Source organism: Hippoglossus hippoglossus, chromosome 1, assembly GCF_009819705.1.
Source record: "Hippoglossus hippoglossus isolate fHipHip1 chromosome 1, fHipHip1.pri, whole genome shotgun sequence".
NCBI lineage: Eukaryota > Metazoa > Chordata > Actinopteri > Pleuronectiformes > Pleuronectidae > Hippoglossus > Hippoglossus hippoglossus.
The window spans coordinates 25,788,005-25,808,869 of NC_047151.1; the positions used below are offsets into that span (position 1 = coordinate 25,788,005).

General features: G+C 40.1%; 2 protein-coding genes and 1 long non-coding RNA gene across 3 annotated transcripts; 2 read left to right on the forward strand and 1 right to left on the reverse strand.

The window, feature by feature from the left end:
* Nucleotides 1-4,224: 4,224 nt before the first annotated feature.
* LOC117761916 (85/88 kDa calcium-independent phospholipase A2-like) lies at nt 4,225-11,556 on the reverse strand. Its single transcript, XM_034586267.1, has 11 exons — nt 11,448-11,556; nt 10,588-10,704; nt 9,787-9,877; nt 9,295-9,458; nt 9,064-9,214; nt 8,048-8,184; nt 7,292-7,446; nt 7,078-7,129; nt 6,565-6,680; nt 6,325-6,398; nt 4,225-4,382 (listed from the first exon to the last, which is right to left on the reverse strand). Exons 1-11 carry the CDS (start codon nt 11,554-11,556, stop codon nt 4,238-4,240), a joined length of 1,311 nt encoding a protein of 436 aa, XP_034442158.1. The 3' UTR covers nt 4,225-4,237.
* Nucleotides 11,557-14,614: 3,058 nt separating this feature from the next.
* On the forward strand, nt 14,615-15,844 carry LOC117764710 (contactin-5-like). Its single transcript, XM_034590741.1, has 4 exons — nt 14,615-14,766; nt 14,941-15,280; nt 15,370-15,427; nt 15,779-15,844. Exons 1-4 carry the CDS (start codon nt 14,643-14,645, stop codon nt 15,842-15,844), a joined length of 588 nt encoding a protein of 195 aa, XP_034446632.1. The 5' UTR covers nt 14,615-14,642.
* A 3,997-nt stretch (nt 15,845-19,841) lies between these two features.
* Nucleotides 19,842-20,361, forward strand: LOC117762007. The gene is made up of 3 exons (XR_004613913.1): nt 19,842-19,900; nt 19,986-20,219; nt 20,315-20,361. It is a non-coding gene; the product is annotated as an uncharacterized LOC117762007 (long non-coding RNA).
* The last annotated feature ends 504 nt before the right edge of the window (nt 20,362-20,865 follow it).

Below are 20,865 nucleotides of genomic sequence, written 5' to 3' on the forward strand. Positions count from 1 at the left end.
TAATTCCATTTACCCGTCTTGGTTATTTGGGTTGTTTTAGAAGACACTTGTTCAGGAACGTCTTTATCAACTGACCAATCTCATCTTTCAGATCTGAGAGTGAGGTTTAGTTCTTCTGAGGAGGTGACCGAGGGGCAGAGAGTCACGCTGACCTGCAGAACCAGTTGTCCTCTGACGGACAACATGAACTACATTTGGTACTTGAACAATCAACCTCTGAATCTGACCAAAACACAAAGCAAGTACCTGGTTCTAGACCCCGTCAGCAGTGAACATGCAGGAAACTACTCCTGCAAGGTTAAAATGCTCCAAAAGAGCTCTCGTCAAAAGATGCTCACTGTCCACAGAAGAAGAAAAGGGACTCAAGCAGCCACAGGAATTGTTGCTCTTCTCCTGGTTATAATACCCACCTCCATCTTCTTGTGGATTAGGTGAGCATCACTGTGCTCTGCTTCAAAGCAATGACTTTCACATTCTCTTTCACACTAACCTGGCTTCACCTCTTCATTTCACTCTCTAGAAGAAAGATGACTTCCATCCAGTCTCCTAGAACTGAAACCTCCTTCAACTTGGAGGAGGTAAAGCAGAGAATTTTAACAGTTTCTTCCATTAGACAAACGTCCTCATCTATTCAGAGAGTTCAACCGAGTCCAAACAGCAGCTTCAACCATTGTTCTAATGAAACAGAGATGCATTGTCCCATATGTTCCATGAAAGTTATATTTTACAATACTGTACATAAATCACGTTTTATTTTCTCAGTACAATTCAGTTTTTAATTTTATATACATCAAGAGTTATTCCAGGCAAATGCAGCTATATTGAACCCTCCCATTCATTTGACCTCCATTTGGAATCTTTTAATTTCATTAAGAGAATTTTAAACACACAGAAATATTAAATAAAAATGTTTCTCTTGTCTCTTCATCAGATAAGCCCTGGTCAAGTGTACGACGACATCTCGGCTCAACCAATAGAGGAGGATGATATTCTCTATAGCAGCGTCCAACTCCCCAACAACAGAGATGCTCTCTACTCACAAATCCAGTCACATCAGCCCCAAGAAGAAGAGCAAAGCCCCTATGCTGTTGTCAGCTTTATACCTGAAACAACACCTGAGTAAACACAGTCTATAAATGCATTTCTATTTCCACTTTCAGGCAAACTGGCCTGTTAGTGGACCTCTAAAATTAGTACATCGCCATAAACAAAGGGCTATTTGATCTGATATTTCCCCCTCCATTAAAAAAAGAAATCTCCTTCCACACGAATTTTGTTTTCCTTAATATCTCTGATGGTATCTCTGTCACGACGAGAGCAACAAGACTACAAACACTCAAACAAGCATGCTGGGCCAGTAGGTGGCGATAAAGTCGAGGATCAACAATCCACCAAACAAGGACATTTTCCGTTTTGTAAAATATCAGCATTAGCATGGACAAGGTGATGTATGGAACATGATAACTGTTCCTGTCATTATCTCTGCATTGCACTTACTGTACGTTGAGGGGCATCAGTTTGCTGTGCAGCTTCCTGTGATGCACATCTCCAGCTTCTTGATGCCTCAACAGCACATTTGAGAGCCCTGACAAACAGTCACCGCCTGTTTTAGGAAGCAGGAAGTTTTAGTTTCAGTGACCAGTCTGTTAAAACTACATTACTGACTGGTACTCTTCACTGTGCATCAACAACCCTTAAAGAAATACTACTACTTCTGTGAAATGTTGGGATCATGACTTAATCGAGGTTACAACAAAATGTTCTGTAGCGCTATTGATTATCCTGCATGATACAAAATACCCACGTTTCCGACACACAGTGGAGATTCTAAAGTCTATTGGGGCCCCAAGCAAAGATTCCCAGGGGGCCCCTCAAACAGCGTTCGTCACATTATGTTATAAATTATCTTACATCAACGAAAGGTACAAAGTGTAAACAGTTGTTTCATTTCAAATGTTTTCACTTACATCAGTACATTTTCTAAAAAACTAAAACAAGAACATTCCAAACCTTCTAATTTTCTGAATATAAATATAAACAACCTTAAAAAACATCAATGAATAAACGCTGTAAATGTAACGCTAGCTTAAATTTAAGTGTATCTCCCATTAGCCAATGCTAATGACAGCATTCAGTTAAACTGTTATACTTAATTATCTGCCTCACTTACCACGGTCGTGCTTTCTCCAGCGAGATATTTTACACACCATCTTAGAAATTAATAAAATCTTATAAACGGTTGGTGAAGGTTAACATTACAGGCTGGTTTACCTGATCAGAAATCTCCTAGCTAAAATGTTAACTAATCTCTAGGCCGATGATAGCTAATAATAGTTATATTACTTCTTTCTCTAACATTAGATTCAAATAAAGAACTTTTAAAATAAACTGTTTATGTTCATATTTACTTGGGTAACAACAGATCTCGCGTTACAGGAAGCTAACGTACGGTTCTTTGAAAAAGAGAAAAATACTCACCCAGCATGAAGTGACTTGTTGATGCCTGTTTTCAGCGACTGCTAACTTTAACCATGTTGGCTAATGGTCGTCTCTAAATGTCACTGAAGTCAAAGGCACAGAAAAAAGATGCAAGTCGAGTAGTTCTTCTTACACATTTACTAGCTGGATGCAGCTATGCTAGCTAAAGAGCTAAATCTTTTCTTGCTAAGATGGGACTTTTGTGAAGTCATGCTAGCAACCCCGTAGGCTAAAGCTAGCTAAGCTTAACTACTTGCTTCCTAAATAATTAATTTGTTTTAAGGAATTTCGGCTTCTGTTTTAAAACAATTCTCATTTGGGTATCAGCCGTTAAGTTACAGAAAGCTGACGGCTAAAAAATCTGACATCAAAGGATTTTTCTGTGGTGAAGCCTTATGCTATTGACTGAAGCTAATAGGCTAACATTTTTGTGTTTTTAATTATTTGTGGTGACTGTCAAGCTAAATGTGTCTATACTTCTACATTATTTGCATTTACACTATATTTTTTATTTATATAACACATGTATATATATATATATATATCTCTAATGAAATATTTGTTATGTCATCTCTTCTTGCTTCTTTCTTACCAAATATTTTTTACAGCACCAGAATTAATAAATATGTTTTTATACTGCACCAAACTGTTGAATAGTTTTTTACAGCACCAGTGTTTAATATTGTTGTTTAACTTGTTTGCATTAAAATAAACTTCAGATTAATAGACAACGGATTGTACCTTTAAATAAAGTCAAGTCAGTTTTCTTCTTTTACTTTTTTAATGGCCACAGTGATTAATGAATCAAACATACAGGGGCAGAAAGACACAGAATGAATTAAACTACAAACCACATGGATTAAAGAAACAAATCAGTCATGGATACATCATCTGTAAATATTAATATATTTTTATTATCATACCAGTATACACTTCAGTAATTAATCCACATACAAAAAACATAGGAATTCATTTGTTGCCTCAAGTTAAAGTTCTGCAGGTTGCATTGAGTCGTCTCATTCTTTGTCTTTCAACTCAGTTGATAATTCAAGTCTAGTCTCCGGTCCCATCATAGTAGTTAAATATTTAAAATATGTTGCTGTGAAGTTAGATACTCTGTTCACAGTCAGTATGAATAAATTATAAAGGCATGAAAAAGAATTGTGGACATATGAAATGGTTTAAATTTGGGTCCCAGACACATAAAGCAGCACTTTTTAATATTGCCCACATCATCTAAGTGCTTTATTATACACACCATATCACCTCATGGAGAATGTGAAGGAAGAATGTGACAAGTGTTTTAGTTTAAACACAACCAATCAGAAATGGATTAGAACCTGTTCAGACTCTATTTGAGGCCAAACACTGTGAAGATCATAAAACCACAGTTAGCGGACATGTGGTACATCCTGTCTGATTTGGTTGATACCACTTCCTCATACGTTGAGCCTGTATTCACATACTTCCGGAAGGCCAACTCTACACTCTGCCCTTCACTGCTTCGTGCACAAACAGAAAACTTGATAAACCACGATAATGATAAGGTCAGTGATAAGGTCACATGATGCTACATAACTTGCTGTTTATTATGCAATGTGAAGTCAGTTGTTTCCTCCATTAGATTTCAGTATTTGTATCATACCAATGGCTTCGTGCCTTGACCAGTTACTCTCATCCTCTCCTGATATGCACCATCTCTTCTGCCCTCGTGGTCCCGTCTTCTCAGCCTCCATCTCCCTGCGATTTTCTCATGCGGTCATTTATCCAGGAGCAGATTGGCCAGGGATCGGAGGATATCTCTCTTCTCATATAGATACATCTGAGTTTCCCACAGCATGTCCACCAGGATCGCGCCACTCACCTCATCCAGCATCACCTCCTGTGACAGCTGGGGGCTCAATCTGCACAAATTAACACAGGGGTTTGTAAAGAGTTACTTTCGGGTTCACAGACATTAATATGAAACTGCAAATGAGCCAAACACTGAGGATAATAGGAGTTATGCATAGCTCTGTATACTAATGTCCATATAAATGGTTTACAGTATATGAGGATTTCTGATCCCAGATAGATTTTCTGAAATTATTGCATTAACAAGTGTTGGGACCTGGTTTTTGTGAGACCAAAGTTCGGCCTATATGGTAGTCAAAAGCCTGAAGCCGCATGTCCCTTTGTCTGGAGCAAACCAGAGCAAGGCCTCCCAGGGTGCGGCAACGTCACACAGAGGTGCGAAACCCCCCCCAGGGACACAGGTTTCAACTCCCATTGGTCACTCTGGACCCCATGACCTGTGAGGTCACCGGGCCAATATAAGGCCTGTCCCCACTTTCTTCTGTCTCTTTTCTACAATCCTTCCGAGGGGAGAAGGCTTTCCAGCCTCTTTCCATCCAACTCTTCGAGAGGAGCTCAAAGGTGCAGCTTCCAGCTCATCTCACCAAGGAAACCTCCTCGCAACCCAAGCTCTACCAACCTCCTAGTAGCGATGCGATGTCCTGCAGGAAAACTTCAACCAGCAACTGAGCTACACAGCTCAACAGAATCACCAAGGCAGGAGCCACAAACCAGCAAGACGACTTCACAAAACTGCGAACTGCACAGCAACTCTTTTTCCCCTTTCCACGGACGGGTAACACAACTGGGATTACTAGTGATGTTTATAAGTTTGATTTGTGGGGTTGTGATATATACGCATATCTCTTCACCTAATTAGCTCTGAGCCCAAACATTCCAATAGGGGGGGGGGGGGTGTTATCTTCAAAGTGTCCAGCCGCCATTTTGAAAGCACGCTGACTCACACAGACACATACACATGCATACTCACATACCTATCTTTTTTTAGTAAGTACACCGTTAGTAATTTGTGTTTTTATACTTTATTATATTCATAATAAATGTTTTTCTTTCACAAATGTTTTTTCATTAATGTTGCATAAGTGAATTTTGCCAACCTGTACACTGTCAAGAACTCCATATCCTTCAACTTAGCTAACTATCTATATGGTAATTTTGGTTATAGTTATTAATTTAATTGTTAATCAGAGTTCCAAATTTGTAGTTAGTACTTTTACGAGACTTAATCAATAAATTGGCTATCTTTTCCCTTCCTTTGAAGGGTGGTGCCCCGAGGTAACTTTAATCAATTAAAGTTATTATTTAATATTAATAATTAAATATTAATATTTAATATTTAATTTTGATAACCAAATTTATTGAATGCCGAAAGGCACACCATTTTATGGTATCACGTTTGATGCATTATTGCACAACACAAGCTTCCAGAGGACTGACACACTCACATTTGACTGCTCTTCTGTTCAAACAACTTTATCTGCCAATTACTACGCTTACATGAACACCAATATTCCAACTACTGAGTTTAATCAGATATTATTTTGACAGATAAATAGTTAGTAGAAAACTCCAATAGGATGTTATAAAGCAATTAAGAAGTAAACATGTCTACATGAGGATCGCAATACTTCAAATGTCTTGATTTTTGCTTATTCAGAGTATGAGTAAGGTTAAGATAATCAGAAAATGCTGTTTACATGGCAGTGTCTTATTCAGCCTATTGTCTTAATCAGATCAATATCAGAATATTGGTCATGGTCAGCTATAGCAGCTAAATGTTTACCCTTTGTCAACCAGAAACCTGCGGTCTGTTACACGTCTTTATTATTTAAAACACTGTATAGGAAGCATCAGAGTATACGAGAGAATGAAAAGTGCGCCACAGAGAAGGTGGTGTGATAAAGATGTTTTGATGGAATAAACGAACGAGGGCAGAGAGCAGAGTTACTGGTGAAAAAGAACCAAAGCACAGCAAGTTCATTCTCAGCAAACCTGTGATAGATGGTGTCGATCATCTCACACCAGGCTCTGGCTCTGTCCACGGCACAACCATCAGAGTCTGTGCACTGTTCAGTCAGAGAGAGAGAGACAATGAAAAGGCTACAAAGATGTGAAAAACACAACTCTGACTCATGGGACAGTAGAAATCAATGGTTAAGAGTCCAACAGGCTTTTTATTTGACTTCAAAACAAAGAGTTGGAGACTGAAGCAGCGGCCGTAGCTCAACTCACACAGTCCACCAGCATCTTGCCCAGCTCCTTGGCTCCTACAAAGCTCTTGGCCAGCTCCAGAGGATTGGAGGGTCGGAACACATCCACAGAGCTCACCACCACCTGAGGGGGTTTACCTGCAGACACACGGGAGCACGTTTATGATGCAAGTATTCACTGATCTAAATTTATTATCACTGTACTTTGAAGATTTCTGTGCAACTAGGTAGAACAGAGCTGTTGCATGTTTACACTGAACCAAACACGCTGAGATATTGTGCCTCAGTGAGGGATTTTAGACAACATGACAACAACGATGCCTACACCCCCCAGTCCAACTTAGTACCTTTTATATAGACTGGTCAGGAGGAATAAGGGCTATAGTATGAGATAGACATGCCATTCATGCTCCTGCCAGCACAAAGTGGTTGTTGACACTTTCAGATTAAGAAAGTGATCTTGACTTTTGAATTTAGTTCAGACGGAGCATGAAATATATTATTAGTTGTGATGAGACACAATGAAGTGGCCTACCTGTCCCAAGGGAGACGACTATACCCAACTTCTTGATTTCCTCCCTGTGGCCCTGAGAGGCAGGAGTGTTAAGATGAGTTAGAAAGTGAGGGAACAGATAGATGAATGACATAATGAGACAAATATACTTAAGAAATCCACGTGGGTTGGCGATTGAATGAGCAATTAATGGATGGGAGCAATACAAATATGAAGCTGCTGTCAATGTGCCTACCTCCGCTTTGACGGCTTTGTTGTACTGATGGATTTCTGACATGGCGTCCAGTGTCGGGTTATTGGCCAGCAGCCCTCCATCCAGAAAGCGGCCCATTGGTCGGAAGTAGGTGGGAGCAGCACCGCTGGAGCGGGCAGCTCGCCACACGAGTTGTTCTGATGTAAAGACAAGAATATGAGAATGAGCCGAAAAGGCAGTTTTTAGACTCCAAACTTCAGAGAAAGATGCTTAACGACTTAATGGTTAAATTTTCAAACTGCTCGACAATAAACAAACACATTGATCGATGGTGAGAAGGACAAAGAGCTGAAACGTATTTTTTTGCTGCTGTGCCTCATAAGTACGTATGTTTAAACATTAACATATTTCAATTTAGGAGTTAATAAAACTTAAATTTAAAGACAGAATTAAACTGTTTGTGAAGCTGTTCCTTGCAGATGCTCGTCGTCTCTCATTCACACCCACACACCTTCATCTGTCACCTTCCTACGCTTTCTGGGCGGCTCCTCTGTGTATCCTACTATCAACACATCCTCATCCTCCCATCCTGCAACAACAACACGGCAACAAGTGCACTTGTTCTTGGACACAGTGACACACAAACTCACATTCACACAGAGCTTTTTCTTTGCTTTTACTATTGAGATTTAAAGTCACTAAAGGTAAGATTTGTCGCCATCCAGTGGTAGTTTTAATGCACTCCATTATTCTGCACTGGTCTAAGGCCAACGCACACAAGTGGTAATTCTGGATTACCTTGTGGGATGGTGATTGGTTGGAATGTGGCAGTGGTGGCGTATGGGGGCTCTCTGCGGACGGAGGGAGGGTTGTAGTTCCTGAAGATGTGCAGCTCGCCTGGATGTCTGTCTGCCAGGACACTGGTCACCATCACCCTGTACACAAACAAGTGAGAGGGAAGAGAAAAGAGTAACTGTCAGAGAGGAGACAGATAAAGTGCCGCCAGTCGCAGAAGACAATTTACATCAATACATTTTTTACTTTCCTCAGTGGTTTCAGATGTAGACTCTGTAAAGCTTGGCTGCAGTATTGATCATAAACCCCACCTCCTCCATGTTAGCGGATGGGACATGGACCACACTATAAAGTCATAATTTTTCTCTGAAGATGGTGTCTGTCGTTTTATGTAGCTCTAAGTACACTGATGTATTTTATTATTTTTCTTTTCAGTTTGGTTTTAATTTGTTATTTGACGCCAGAAAAAACGTGCGAATCATCATGATTGACAGCTGAGACGGTCTCACGATTGGTCGAGAGATCACTAGTGCTCAAGCTCTGGCTCCAGATCACATCAAAATCACAAGATGGCAGCACATTTATCCGGGATATTTTGGCCTCATCTTTGTACAGTGGCAGGAAGCATCTTTATTTACAGTCTGTGGTTTCAGAACAGAGTCGGTTTCACCCAAAATCAGCTCAAACATTCAAAGGCACAGTAAAACAAAAAATTGCATTTCAAGATGGTTGATTAAATTTCTCCAAGCAGCAGAAACTAAGAAGAAACACAGATCCCCACAAGAAAGAAACGCAGCCTTCTTCATGGAACTAATTGGCTGAACACTGAATCTTTAAGGAAAGTTTTTACGAGTATTGGTTTCATTTTTGCGTATTTTCCTGTGGTGCAGTAGTGGTACTTTACACAATCATGTAGCTAACACTGGAGCATTTTATTACTTAGCCTGTGAGAGCCTTTTCGCTGCCACTTTAAGTTTTTTTGACTAATGTGTAGTGAGCCCATTCATAAGAACAGTTACCTCGGGTATTGGACGTCTGTCATCTTGGTGTTCTCCCCAAACTCTTTTTTCAGGAAGTCCTCCAGCGGTGCAGATTCATAAGGTCGTGACCCCTTGAATACCTGCTCCTTCATCCGAAAGTACAAGCAGCGCAGGTACTCCATAGACTTACCTACATGTAAAAGAACCGCCATTATTGTTTTGATGCAGTTTTATACAAACAATGTGGAGTGGAAAGGGAAAAACACAAACCGTGGACTATAGCGAGGGCCAGGATGCCCCCGGTGCTCGTGCCAGCGACCCAGTCAAAGAGCTCTCTGGTTGATCGACCGGCCTCTTTCTCCAGAGCGATCAACATCTGGATCAACACGAGACCCTTGATACCTCCACCATCCAGACACAGCAGACTGTCCATCCTGCAGCAGAGGAGAACAAAATGACTTCTTTACACCCGAGAGCTTTGTCGTCTCCAAATCTGCAACATTAATATAAAAAGATCGGTAGAAACTTTAAGGTTTTTTAATACTTGGTATTGGAAGTAGAAGTAAATCAGAAAAAATAAACAAGGACTTCTCTTTATCTTAATAAAAACTACAATTCTCAACATCTCACAATGTTAAATATGGATTCACCCTCAGTCTACGCCCAGATTCCAAATGATCAAATATAAATCAGAGATAAGTCTACCCTCATTTCAGAAAATTACTTCCCATCACCTTTGGATAAAATGTGGACAATACTCACTTCTTTTTCACCATTCTGCGACCGTCCACTTCAGACGGGCCTCTGCTCATCGCACTGATTGTTGCCCCCACATGCATGATGTCCTCAAACCCTGTCAGCCAATCACAACAGCTATTGGTGGTGATGACAATACAATGGGCCAGTAATTAATTGGTAAATCATGGAAGACTAAAGGGGGAACTGGGTTTTCTACAAGCCACATGGGAGTTTTACTACGAATATCTATTTAGTTAAATACTATTTAAGATTTCGTATAATAAATGTTGCTTTATTTGTGAGTTATGCAAATTGGGTTAAGTTAGAAAGAATGTAAGAAATAGTTGAACTATACTAGAATTCTTATCATTTTAATATCAGCGTAACTTCCTCTCAGAGTATGATCCACATAAAAACATTTGGGAGTTGGGCAGCGGGTGCGTGCTGATAAATAAAAGTAAAAAATCTAAATAATATCACATCTTGTGACTAATGTTTTAATCTGGCTAAAGTTGTAATTTATTAACTCCGCCAAGGAGGTGATCTTTTGTCCCGGTCCTTTTGATTTGTTTATCAGGATGACTCAACTCAATCATAACTCATGGATCTTTTTGAGGGGACTGTTGGGTTATCCGTTCTGTACCATCAAATTGTATTTTATAGATTGATGAAGATTCTACACTAAGTTAAACTGGATGAGAACAATCAGCTGAACTGTAAAATATACAATGAATATAAAAATAATGTAAAAAGGCTTCACAGTAGATACAGCTCCTCCCTGACCAGCGGAGCCGTGAGCTAAATGTGAGGAACAGGTGGTTTTACCTATGGTTTGAGACTTGGCCTTGAAGGTGACGGGGGGAGGGCTGCCAGGGGAGGGAGGGTGGCAACGCTGGACCCCTACACTACACAGCATGTCCAGCAGTATCTTTCTATTAGGACCTATCATGTTAACACAAACACACAGACACACACGCAAGCAAGTCAATATGTTAAATCAGGCAAACCCCACAAAAAGCAGAAAGAGAGAAAAGAGAGAAAAGAGAGAGAGAGAAGAGAGAGAGAGAGAGAGAGAGAGAGAGAGAGAGAGAGAGAGAGAGAGAGAGAGAGCATGAGCAGGCTGTTAGCAAACTTCATCATCATCATGCATTTTCAAAATCAATAACATCAGGTGGAGGTTTCATACAGAATCATATCAATGTGTAAACAACAAATGTGCTCCTGCAATAATCTCAAAATAAACAGTCAATGTCAATTATGATTATACAGTTAACTCATTATTGTAATTACATTAAACAATTAAGTTCAACCTTTGTGCTTTTATGTCTTTAGACCTGTTTCTTGTCCTGTAGCATGAGATATAAATTCTGCACGTGAGAATCAACAATCTTCATCACACTACATGGCAGAACAATGTCTGTATTGCACCTGTAAAGATTAAAGTTATACATTACATACAATCATTTCCATGCAGAGATTGTGTTATCAACAGCAGAACATGTGCTTTCAAATAAAACCTCATGAAATCAAACCCAGGCAGTCAGACGAGGCTCAGTAAGTTTCATCACAGCATTTCACTGTCAAAACTCAGACTTCCTTTCTGTTCTCCTTCTTTCTCACAGAATCGTTCATTCGTCTCCCTCTCAGTTCGAAGCCCTCGTCCCCGTCCCTCCGGCCTCGTTTACCTTTGCTGGTGCGTGCAGCGATCAGTCCGGGGGTTTCTCCCAGGTCGTTGTGGATCTCCACATCGTCACCGAACACCATCAGAGCTTTGATCAGCTCCATGTGGTCCATCTACAACCAGAGGAAGTGGATATGCGTTGTCTTTTCAGAACAGTCTGTGGTTTTCACCCGGTGAGATGTATCCTGTGTACAAACCTTGAGACAAAGGCCTTGTCTAAACTACTGCAGACAACAAACACTCAAACGCGCTTGATGGGCCAGTAGGTGGAGAAAAAGTCTATGATCAACAATCCACCAACACCAGAGAAGAATAATGTGTTCCAAGTAAAATTGGGCAAGTCAAGCTCCGGTCAATGTTTGAAATGTGGAGCTGTGCTGCTACATTTAGCTGAACACTTGTAACTGGACCAAGAACTGCTAACACAACTACTGAAACTGGTAAACAGCTGCCATTGTTGTTGTTGTTTCTGGTGTATGCTCATTACACAAAGCAACAGTCGGCACGTGTGAAGTAAACTGTGACATCATCGTTTCCAAAATGCTTTGTTTTGTTTTCACACACGGATAAACAGAAACCAGGTTCAGCAATGTGGCAAAACACCAATCTAGAGATTCCATGTTATAATAATAAGAGAAGTGTAAAAGTGGTTTGGTTGATGATGAAAATGTGGTGGAACAAACTACAATCTGGTGGCCGCCACCGTCTGGATAATTAACTGGAAACGCTGCTTTGACATATTACATAATACTTATTAGCCTTGGTGGAGGTATGGACTGTCAGAGCAACATTCTAGTTTCAAATTAGTTTAATGTTAGCAACACCTAAGAAACTTGTTAAAAGGCAAAGGGAGATGGAACTCTTGGTTTATTATGTTACATCCAAAACACTTCCATGATTATTAAGAGACTATTGCTGCTCTCAAATGAAACTTGTGAGTTTGTGGTTATGACATCATGTACATGGTGTTTAAGTTGTGAGAACGTTGCTGCAAGGCAAAGCTTTACTGACGTTACTGTCAGTGTCTAGAAGCCACAGTTACACAATCTAGAACGTTAGCAGGCGAGTCACATAAAACAGGAAATGCGTAGAACTCTTTTTAAGAGGAAGCGATTTCTTACAAGTTGAGATCTGATAAACCGTCTCACACAGACAAACAGACGATTCTGACTTCAGTCTTTTATTTTCTCTGTGATAGATTTTTACCATTTAAAGTTTAGATTTTTGATGAGCTTTCACAAAAAGTCATACTTTCTGTTGAGAAGCTGAAGACAACACTGGCCATGTTGTCGGCAGGAGCTGAATGTGTGTTCATGGGTTTGTTCCTGTACATCTCAGGTATGAATGACCGTTTATTTCTACAATACTAACTGTGAATCAGAACTGAACCATAAGAAATTTTAATGTTTATCAGCATATTACTTAATTGTAGATTGAAGAACTATAAAAATGCTTTTCTGTTAAAGGGGTTGGAGCAAACAGCATCTGTACCTTAAAAGGTTCATCAGTGGATCTACACTGCTCAGCTCAACTTCCCAAATCAAGCATGACATGGTTCACTGTTCGCTGGGAGGGCAACAAGAACGTTCAAGATCAGATCTTTGCAGACGGAAAACATGTGAACATATCTGAAGAGAGCGACTTCACTATTACGATCAATGATCTGAGAGAGAGTGATAAAAATACTTACTGTTGTAGTGACGTTAATGACAAACGAAATAACTGCCAGGGGGGAGAAATTCAGCTCCTTGTTGCAGGTACAGTGGTTCAGTTATTTATTATTAATTTATTACTGCAAAAATAACATCAGTGCATTAATTCTTGTTTTATTCAACATCCTCTCAGACCTGCAGGTGAAGGTGTTTCCTACCACAGGAGAAAAGACGGTGTCCCTGATGTGCAGCAGCAGTTGTCCTCTGACTGAAAGCCCTGTGGTCTATATCTGGTACAAGAACACAGAGTTTCTCTATCAGGACTCGTCTCCTTGGTACCAGGAGCTAATCAGCAGCGAGGAATCAGTCACATACTCCTGTGCTCTCAAAGGCTACGAGCATCTCAGAGCCCCTGAAGTCTCAGTGGGTGAGTGACAACATGTGGCTCCATATCCTGGTGCCTTGAATTGTAAAGCTTGTGAAACACTGTTCACCACAGAAAGTCGTTTTTCTTTTGTCCAGCTTCTCTCACATCAGCCTGCTTCACTGTGACCTATGCTAAAGGCAGAATGTGCTCATATCAGCAGAGACCAGAAGATGAGCCGTGCTCCATCACATATCCCAGAGGTGAAGTTTCACAAATAATTACATGCAAACACACTCCCAATCCCATACGTCTAAATCCTTTAAATAATGTTTTCACAATTTAAAAGATCTACAGTGTTTCACCAGAGATCGTTAGTTACCTTACATGTTGAAGCCCGGTCATACTGAGGTCCTGGTTAGGGACCATGAGATATGAGTTCTGGTTGGGTTAAGGTTCGTCATGAATTGGTCAAGAATGTAAACATGTGTGTGTGTATGTGTACAAATTAACTAAAGAAAGCATGGATGGATTTTCACTCATCATTATGTGGCAGGGATTATCCAGTAACTATTTGCTCACTCAAGTTATTAGATCATCTCGATTAACGTGGCAGAGATGAAGTGGTGAGAAGCAGTTTGTTTTTTTATTCTCTCCCAACAGAAGTACAAGTACATGTTCAAAAGACTAAAGTCAGGCGGGATTTCAAACTGGCCTGTAAAACCAGCTGTCCACAGACGGAAGCTCAAACCATCACATGGTACAAAAACAGACGATTGGAGCAGGAACCACAATCAGTTCTCAGCTCCTCTCCTCACTCTTACTCCTGTGCTGTAGAGCACTTGTTCTCAGATGAAGTTTGTGAGTATGAGCCCGTTTGTGGTCTGTTGTAATTCATAAAAGATTTGAGTCAAGAGCCTGTAAAAGGGAGAAAGATAAACTGTTTGATGATTTGTTTAAAATCTCTGTTTCAGGTATTCAGGATAAATACTGCTCCAGAGTGAATTATGTCAACAGGAGGATCTGTGCTCTGCAAGGTTCCTCAGTGAACATCTCCAGTGAATACTCGGATCCTTTCAACCAGCAGTCGAAGTCTAAATCGTGGTATAAGAATAGGAGAAGTGATGTGGCGGCGGGTGAAGAGCTGATAACGAATACAGATCGTATTAAGTTTCATGGAGTGATGAACCGCCACATCCTGACTATCAATAAACTGAACAAGAATGACTCAGCAGAATACATATTCAGAATAGGAAGTGATGCAGGGAGATGGCCGGCTGTTCCTGGGGTGACTTTGGTCGTCACAGGTAGGTACAGTATTTAGATTAAATACCTGCATACTTTCGATAGAGTTACTATCGATAATAATAAGGAAACTGATTCAACAAACTCATTCCATTTACCCGTCTTGGTTATTTGGGTTGTTTTAGAAGACACTTGTTCAGGAACGTCTTTATCAACTGACCAATCTCATCTTTCAGATCTGAGAGTGAAGTTTAGTCCTTCTGAGGAGGTGACCGAGGGGCAGAGAGTCACGCTGACCTGCAGAACCAGTTGTCCTCTGACGGACAACATGAACTACATTTGGTACTTGAACAATCAACCTCTGAATCTGACAAAAACACAAAGCAAGTACCTGGTTCTAGACCCTGTCAGCAGTGAACATGCAGGAAACTACTCCTGCAAGGTTAAAATGCTCCAAAAGAGCTCTCTTCAAAAGATGCTCACTGTCCACAGAAGAAGAAAATGGACTCAAGCAGCCATAAGAATCGTTGTTGTTCTCCTGGTTGTAATACCGACCTCCATCTTCTTGTGGATTAGGTGAGCATCACTGTGCTCTGCTTCAAATCAATGACTTTCACATTCTCTTTCACACTAACCTGGCTTCACCTCTTCATTTCACTCTCTAGAAGAAAGATGACTTCCATCCAGTCTCCTAGAACTGAAACCTCCTTCAACTTGGAGGAGGTAAAGCAGAGAATCTTAACAGTTTCTTCCATTAGACAAACGTCCTCATCTATTCAGAGAGTTCAACTGAGTCCAAACAGCAGCTTCAACCATTGTTCTCATGAAACAGAGATGCATTGTCCCATATGTTCCATGAAAGTTATATTTTACAATACTGTACATAAATCATGTTTTATTTTCTCAGTACAATTCAGTTTTTAATTGTATATACATCAAGTTATTCCAGGCAAATGCAGCTATATTGAACCCTCCCATTCAGTTGACCTCCATTTGGAATCTTTTAATTTCATTCAGAGAATTTTAAATACACAGAAATATTAAATAAAAATGTTTCTCTTGTCTCTTCATCAGATAAGCCCTGGTCAAGTGTACGAGAACATCTCAGCTCAACCAATAGAGGGGGATGATATTCTCTAAAGCAGCGTTCAACTCCCCAACAACAGAGATGCTCTCTACTCACAAATCCAGCCACATCAGCCCCAAGAAGAAGAGCAAAGCCCCTATGCTGTTGTCAGCTTTACACCCAAAACAACACCTGAGCAAACATCTGTTATTACAAGTGATTCAGACTTTGTGACTACTCAAAATTAAAAGCTGCCTCAGACCATATTCATTATTTTATATGTTTGTATTAATAGGCTACTTTGATTGTAATGGCATTTACTTGACATGTTACCTGCTATGCTGAATGTAATTAAAGAGACTTATGACGAAAATGAGAAAAAAAAAATTTAATATGTTTTTTTATGTTGCAACATGATTGACCACAAGTCTACAAATGCATTTCTATTTCCACTTTCAGACAAACTGGCCTGTTAGTGGACCTCTAAAATTAGCACATCACTGCAGACAAAGGCCTTGTCTAAACTACTGCAGACAACAAACACTCAAATGAGCTTGTTGGGCCAGTAGGTGGCGAAAAAGTCTATGATCAACAATCCACCAAACACCAGAGAAGAATAATGTGTTCCAAGTAAAATTGTGCAAGTCAAGCTCCGGTCAATGTTTGAAATGTGGAGCTGTGCTGCTACATTTAGCTGAACACTTGTAACTGGACCAAGAACTGCTAACACAACTACTGAAACTGGTAAACAGCTGCCACTGTTGTTGTTGTTTCTGGTGTCTGCTCATTACACAAAGCAACAGTCGGCACGTGTGAAGTAAACTGTGACATCATCATTTCCAAAATGCTGTTTTGTTTTTACACACTGATAAACAGAAACCAGGTTCTTCAAAAATCGGCACTATTGGAAGGTGTTTGTATAAATCTCCATATTAGTGAGTTAAAATGCCGTTTGCATTTAGATGAGAGGCCCAAACACAGAGGAAACATTTCATTGAGCAAAATATCAGCATTAGCATGGACAACATTCTCGGCTGGCCCCTCAAACAGAGTTCGTCAACATTATGTTATAATTCTTACAGCAACGAAAGATAGGAAGTGTAAAAAACATTTTAATTTCAAATTAAGTTCATTTTTCAAAAAAAATAAAACAAAGAACCTTAAAACCTTCTGATTTTCAAAATAGAAATAGAAACAACAATAAAAATGTCAATGAATAAACGCCATAAATCATCAGTGTTTGAGTTTGTAAATTAGCAGGATTACACAAAAACCACTGAACTGACAACCATGACATTTTGTGGAGGGGTGGGACGTGGCCAAAGGAAGAATACACACAGGAAGTTTCCCACAAACTTAACTCAATACGTATATGGTTAATTCCAAGTGACAGCAAACAAGCACACAACTGCAGCTGAAACTGAGGTCTGACTGACTGCGTGGATGGTAAAAACTTTAGGGATGATAGTGCAAGCACATGGCAAATAGTGCTGCAAATTGCACGACACAAAACGATACAATGCAGCAATGTGGCAAATCACCAATCTAGAGATTCCATGTTATAATAATAAGAGAAGCGTAAAAGTGGTTTGGTTGATGATGAAAATGTGGTGGAACAAACTACAATCTGGTGGCCGCCACCGTCTGGATAATTAACTGGAAACGCTGCTTTGACATATTACATAATACTTATTAGCCTTGGTGGAGGTATGGACTGTCAGAGCAACATTCTAGTTTCAAATTAGTTCAATGTTAGCAACAGCTAAGAAACGTGTTAAAAGGCAATGGGAGATGGAACTCTAGGTTTATTATGTTACATCCAATACACTGTTGTGCAAATGATTCATTAAACATGACACCATTACAATGTGTGCCTTTGGGCATTCAAGAAATGTGGTTATCAGAACAAATATTGAGTATTAATATTAAGAATATTAACATTAAATAATAACTTTAATTGATTAAAGTTACCTCAGGGCACCACCCTTCAAAGGAAGGGAAAAGATAGCCAATTTATTGATTAAGTCTCATAAAAGTACTAACTACAAATTTGGAACTCTGATTAACAATTAAATTAATAACTATAACCAAAATTACCATATAGATAGTGAGCTAAGTTGAAGGATATGGAGTTCTTGACAGTGTAGAGGTTGGCAAATTTCACACTTATGCAACATTAATGAAAACAACATTTGTTGAAGAAAACATTTATTATGAAGATAATAAAAGTATAAAAACACAAACTACTAAAGGTGTACTTACTAAATAAAGGTGTGTCTGTGTGAGTGAGCGTGCTTTCAAAATGGCGGCTGGCCACTATGAAGGCAATAAACCATCACCTCTGGTATGTTTACGACATGTGGCGGGGGTCAGAGAGATGTGTGTGTGTGTGTGTGTGTGTGTTTTGGTGCCAGGTTAGAGAAAGTAGCTAGTTGCATGCAAAGAAAGACTGTGAAGAGCATAACATAACTAACATTAACTTTCAAATAACTTATAACCAAAATATCACAGCAACACAAATCAAAATTATAAACATCACACGGAATAGAACAAACAGTCTTTGCTTAGCCTAGAATAATTATTTAGCCCAGTTGTGTTACCCATCCATGAAAAGGGAAAAAAGGTTGATGCTGTTCGAAGTCCAGTGAAGTCGTCTTGATGGTTTGTGGCTCCTGTGTTTGTGGTTCTGCTGTGCGATGCAGCTCTTGTGCTGAAGTTCTTAAGCAGGCTCTCGCGTCGCTGCCTTTTGGAAGGTTTTAGCAGTCTGCTCCAGGCAGGCCTGCTTGAAGGTTGGTAGAGCTTGGGTAGGGAGGAAGTTTCCCTGGCAGGGTGAGCTGGAAAGCTGCACCTCTCCTCCATTGAAGTTGAGCAGAAAGAGAGGTGAGCTCCTCTCAGAGAGTTGAGTAGAAGGAGTTGAGTCGAAAGAGGACGGAGAGAGAGGGGACTTGGCTTATATTGGCCTGGTGACCTCATGGGTCATGGGGCCCAGAGTGACCAATAGTCGTTGAAAGGTCAGTTTTCACACCTCTGTGTGACGTTGAAGCACCCTGGGAGACTGAGTTCTGGAGGCTCTGCTTTGTCTCCCGAACAAAGAAACACGTGGTCAGGCTTTGATGAAACATGTAGGCCGATCTGTAGTTCACAAATACCAGGTCCCAACAACACTTCCATGATTATTAAGAGACTATTGCTGCTTACAAATGAAACTCGTGAGTTTGTGGTTATGACGTCATGTACATGGTGTTTAAGTTGTGAGAACATTGCTGCAAGGCAAAGCTTTACTGACGTTACTGTCAGTTTCTAGAAGCCACAGATACATAATCTAACACGTTAGCAGGTGAGTCACATAACACAGGAAATGCATAGAACTCTTTTTTTTTATTAAGAATAATGAGTAAGCGATTTTTTCCAAGTTGAGGTCTGATAAACCGTCTCACAGACAAACAGACCATTCTGACTTCAGTCTTTTTCTCTGTGATAGATTTGTACCATTCATTTAAAGTCATACTTCCTGTTGAGAAGCTGAAGACAACACTGGCCATGTTGTCGGCAGGAGCTGAATGTGTGTTCATGGGTTTGTTCCTGTACATCTCAGGTATGAATGACCGTTTATTTCTACAATACTAACTGTGAATCGTAACTGAACCGTAAGAACTTAAAATGTTTATCAGCATATTAGTCAATTGTAGATTGATTGGAAGAAAAAAAGATGACGTTCAAAATATTTTCTCAGATTCTGCTCTTCACATATATTACAGCAAATCGGTATTTACAAAAATAATTAATGTACAATTTATCTACTAGAAGTTAAGAACTATAAAAATGCTTTTCTGTTAAAGGGGTTGGAGCAAAAAGCATCTGTGCCTTAAAAGGTTCATCAGTGGATCTACACTGCTCAGCTCAACGTCCCAAATCAAGCATGAAATGGTTCACTGTTCGCTGGGAGGACAACAAGAAGGTTAAAGATCAGATCTTTGCAGACGGAAAACGTGTGAACATATCTGAAGAGAGCAACTTCACCATTACGATCAATGATCTGAGAGAGAGTGATAAAAACACTTACTGTTGTAGTGACGTTAATGACAAACGAAATAACTGCCAGGGGGGAGTCATTCAGCTCCTTGTTGCAGGTACAGTGGTTCAGTTATTGATTATTAATTGATCACTGCAAAAACATCAGTGCATTAATTCTTGATTTATTCAACATCATCTCAGACCTGCAGGTGAAGGTGTTTCCTGCCACAGGAGAAAAGACAGTGTCCCTGATGTGCAGCAGCAGTTGTCCTCTGACTGAAAGCCCTGTGGTCTATATCTGGTACAAGAACACAGAGTTTCTCTATAAGGACTTGTCTCCTTGGTACCAGGAGCTGATCAGCAGCGAGGAATCAGTCACATACTCCTGTGCTCTCAAAGGCTACGAGCATCTCAGAGCCCCTGAAGTCTCAGTGGGTGAGTGACAACATGTGGCTCCGTATCCTGGTGCCTTGAATTGTAAAGCTTGTGAAACACTGTTCACCACAGAATGTCGTTCTTCTTTTGTCCAGCTTCTCTCACATCAGCCTGCTTCACTGTGACCTATGCTAAAGGCAGAATGTGCTCAAATCAGCAGAGACCAGAAGATGAGCCGTGCTCCATCACATATCCCAGAGGTGAAGTTTCACAAATAATTACATGCAAACACACTCCCAATCCCATACGTCTAAATCCTTTAAATAATGTTTTCACAATTTAAAAGATCTACAGTGTTTCACCAGAGATCGTTAGTTACCTTACACGTTGAAGCCCGGTCATACTGAGGTCCTGGTTAGGGACCATGAGATATGAATTCTGGTTGGGTTAAGGTTAGGCATGAATTGGTCGTGAATGGAAACGTGTGTGTGTGTCTGTGTACAAATTAACTAAAGAAAGCATGGATGGATTTTCACTCATCATTATGTGGCAGGGATTATCCAGTAACTGTTTGGTCACTCAAGTTATTAGCCCATCTCGATTAACGTGGCAGAGATGAAGTGGTGAGAAGCAGTTTGTTTTTTTTATTCTCTCCCAACAGAAATACAAGTACATGTTCAAAAGACTGATGTCAGGGGGCATTTCA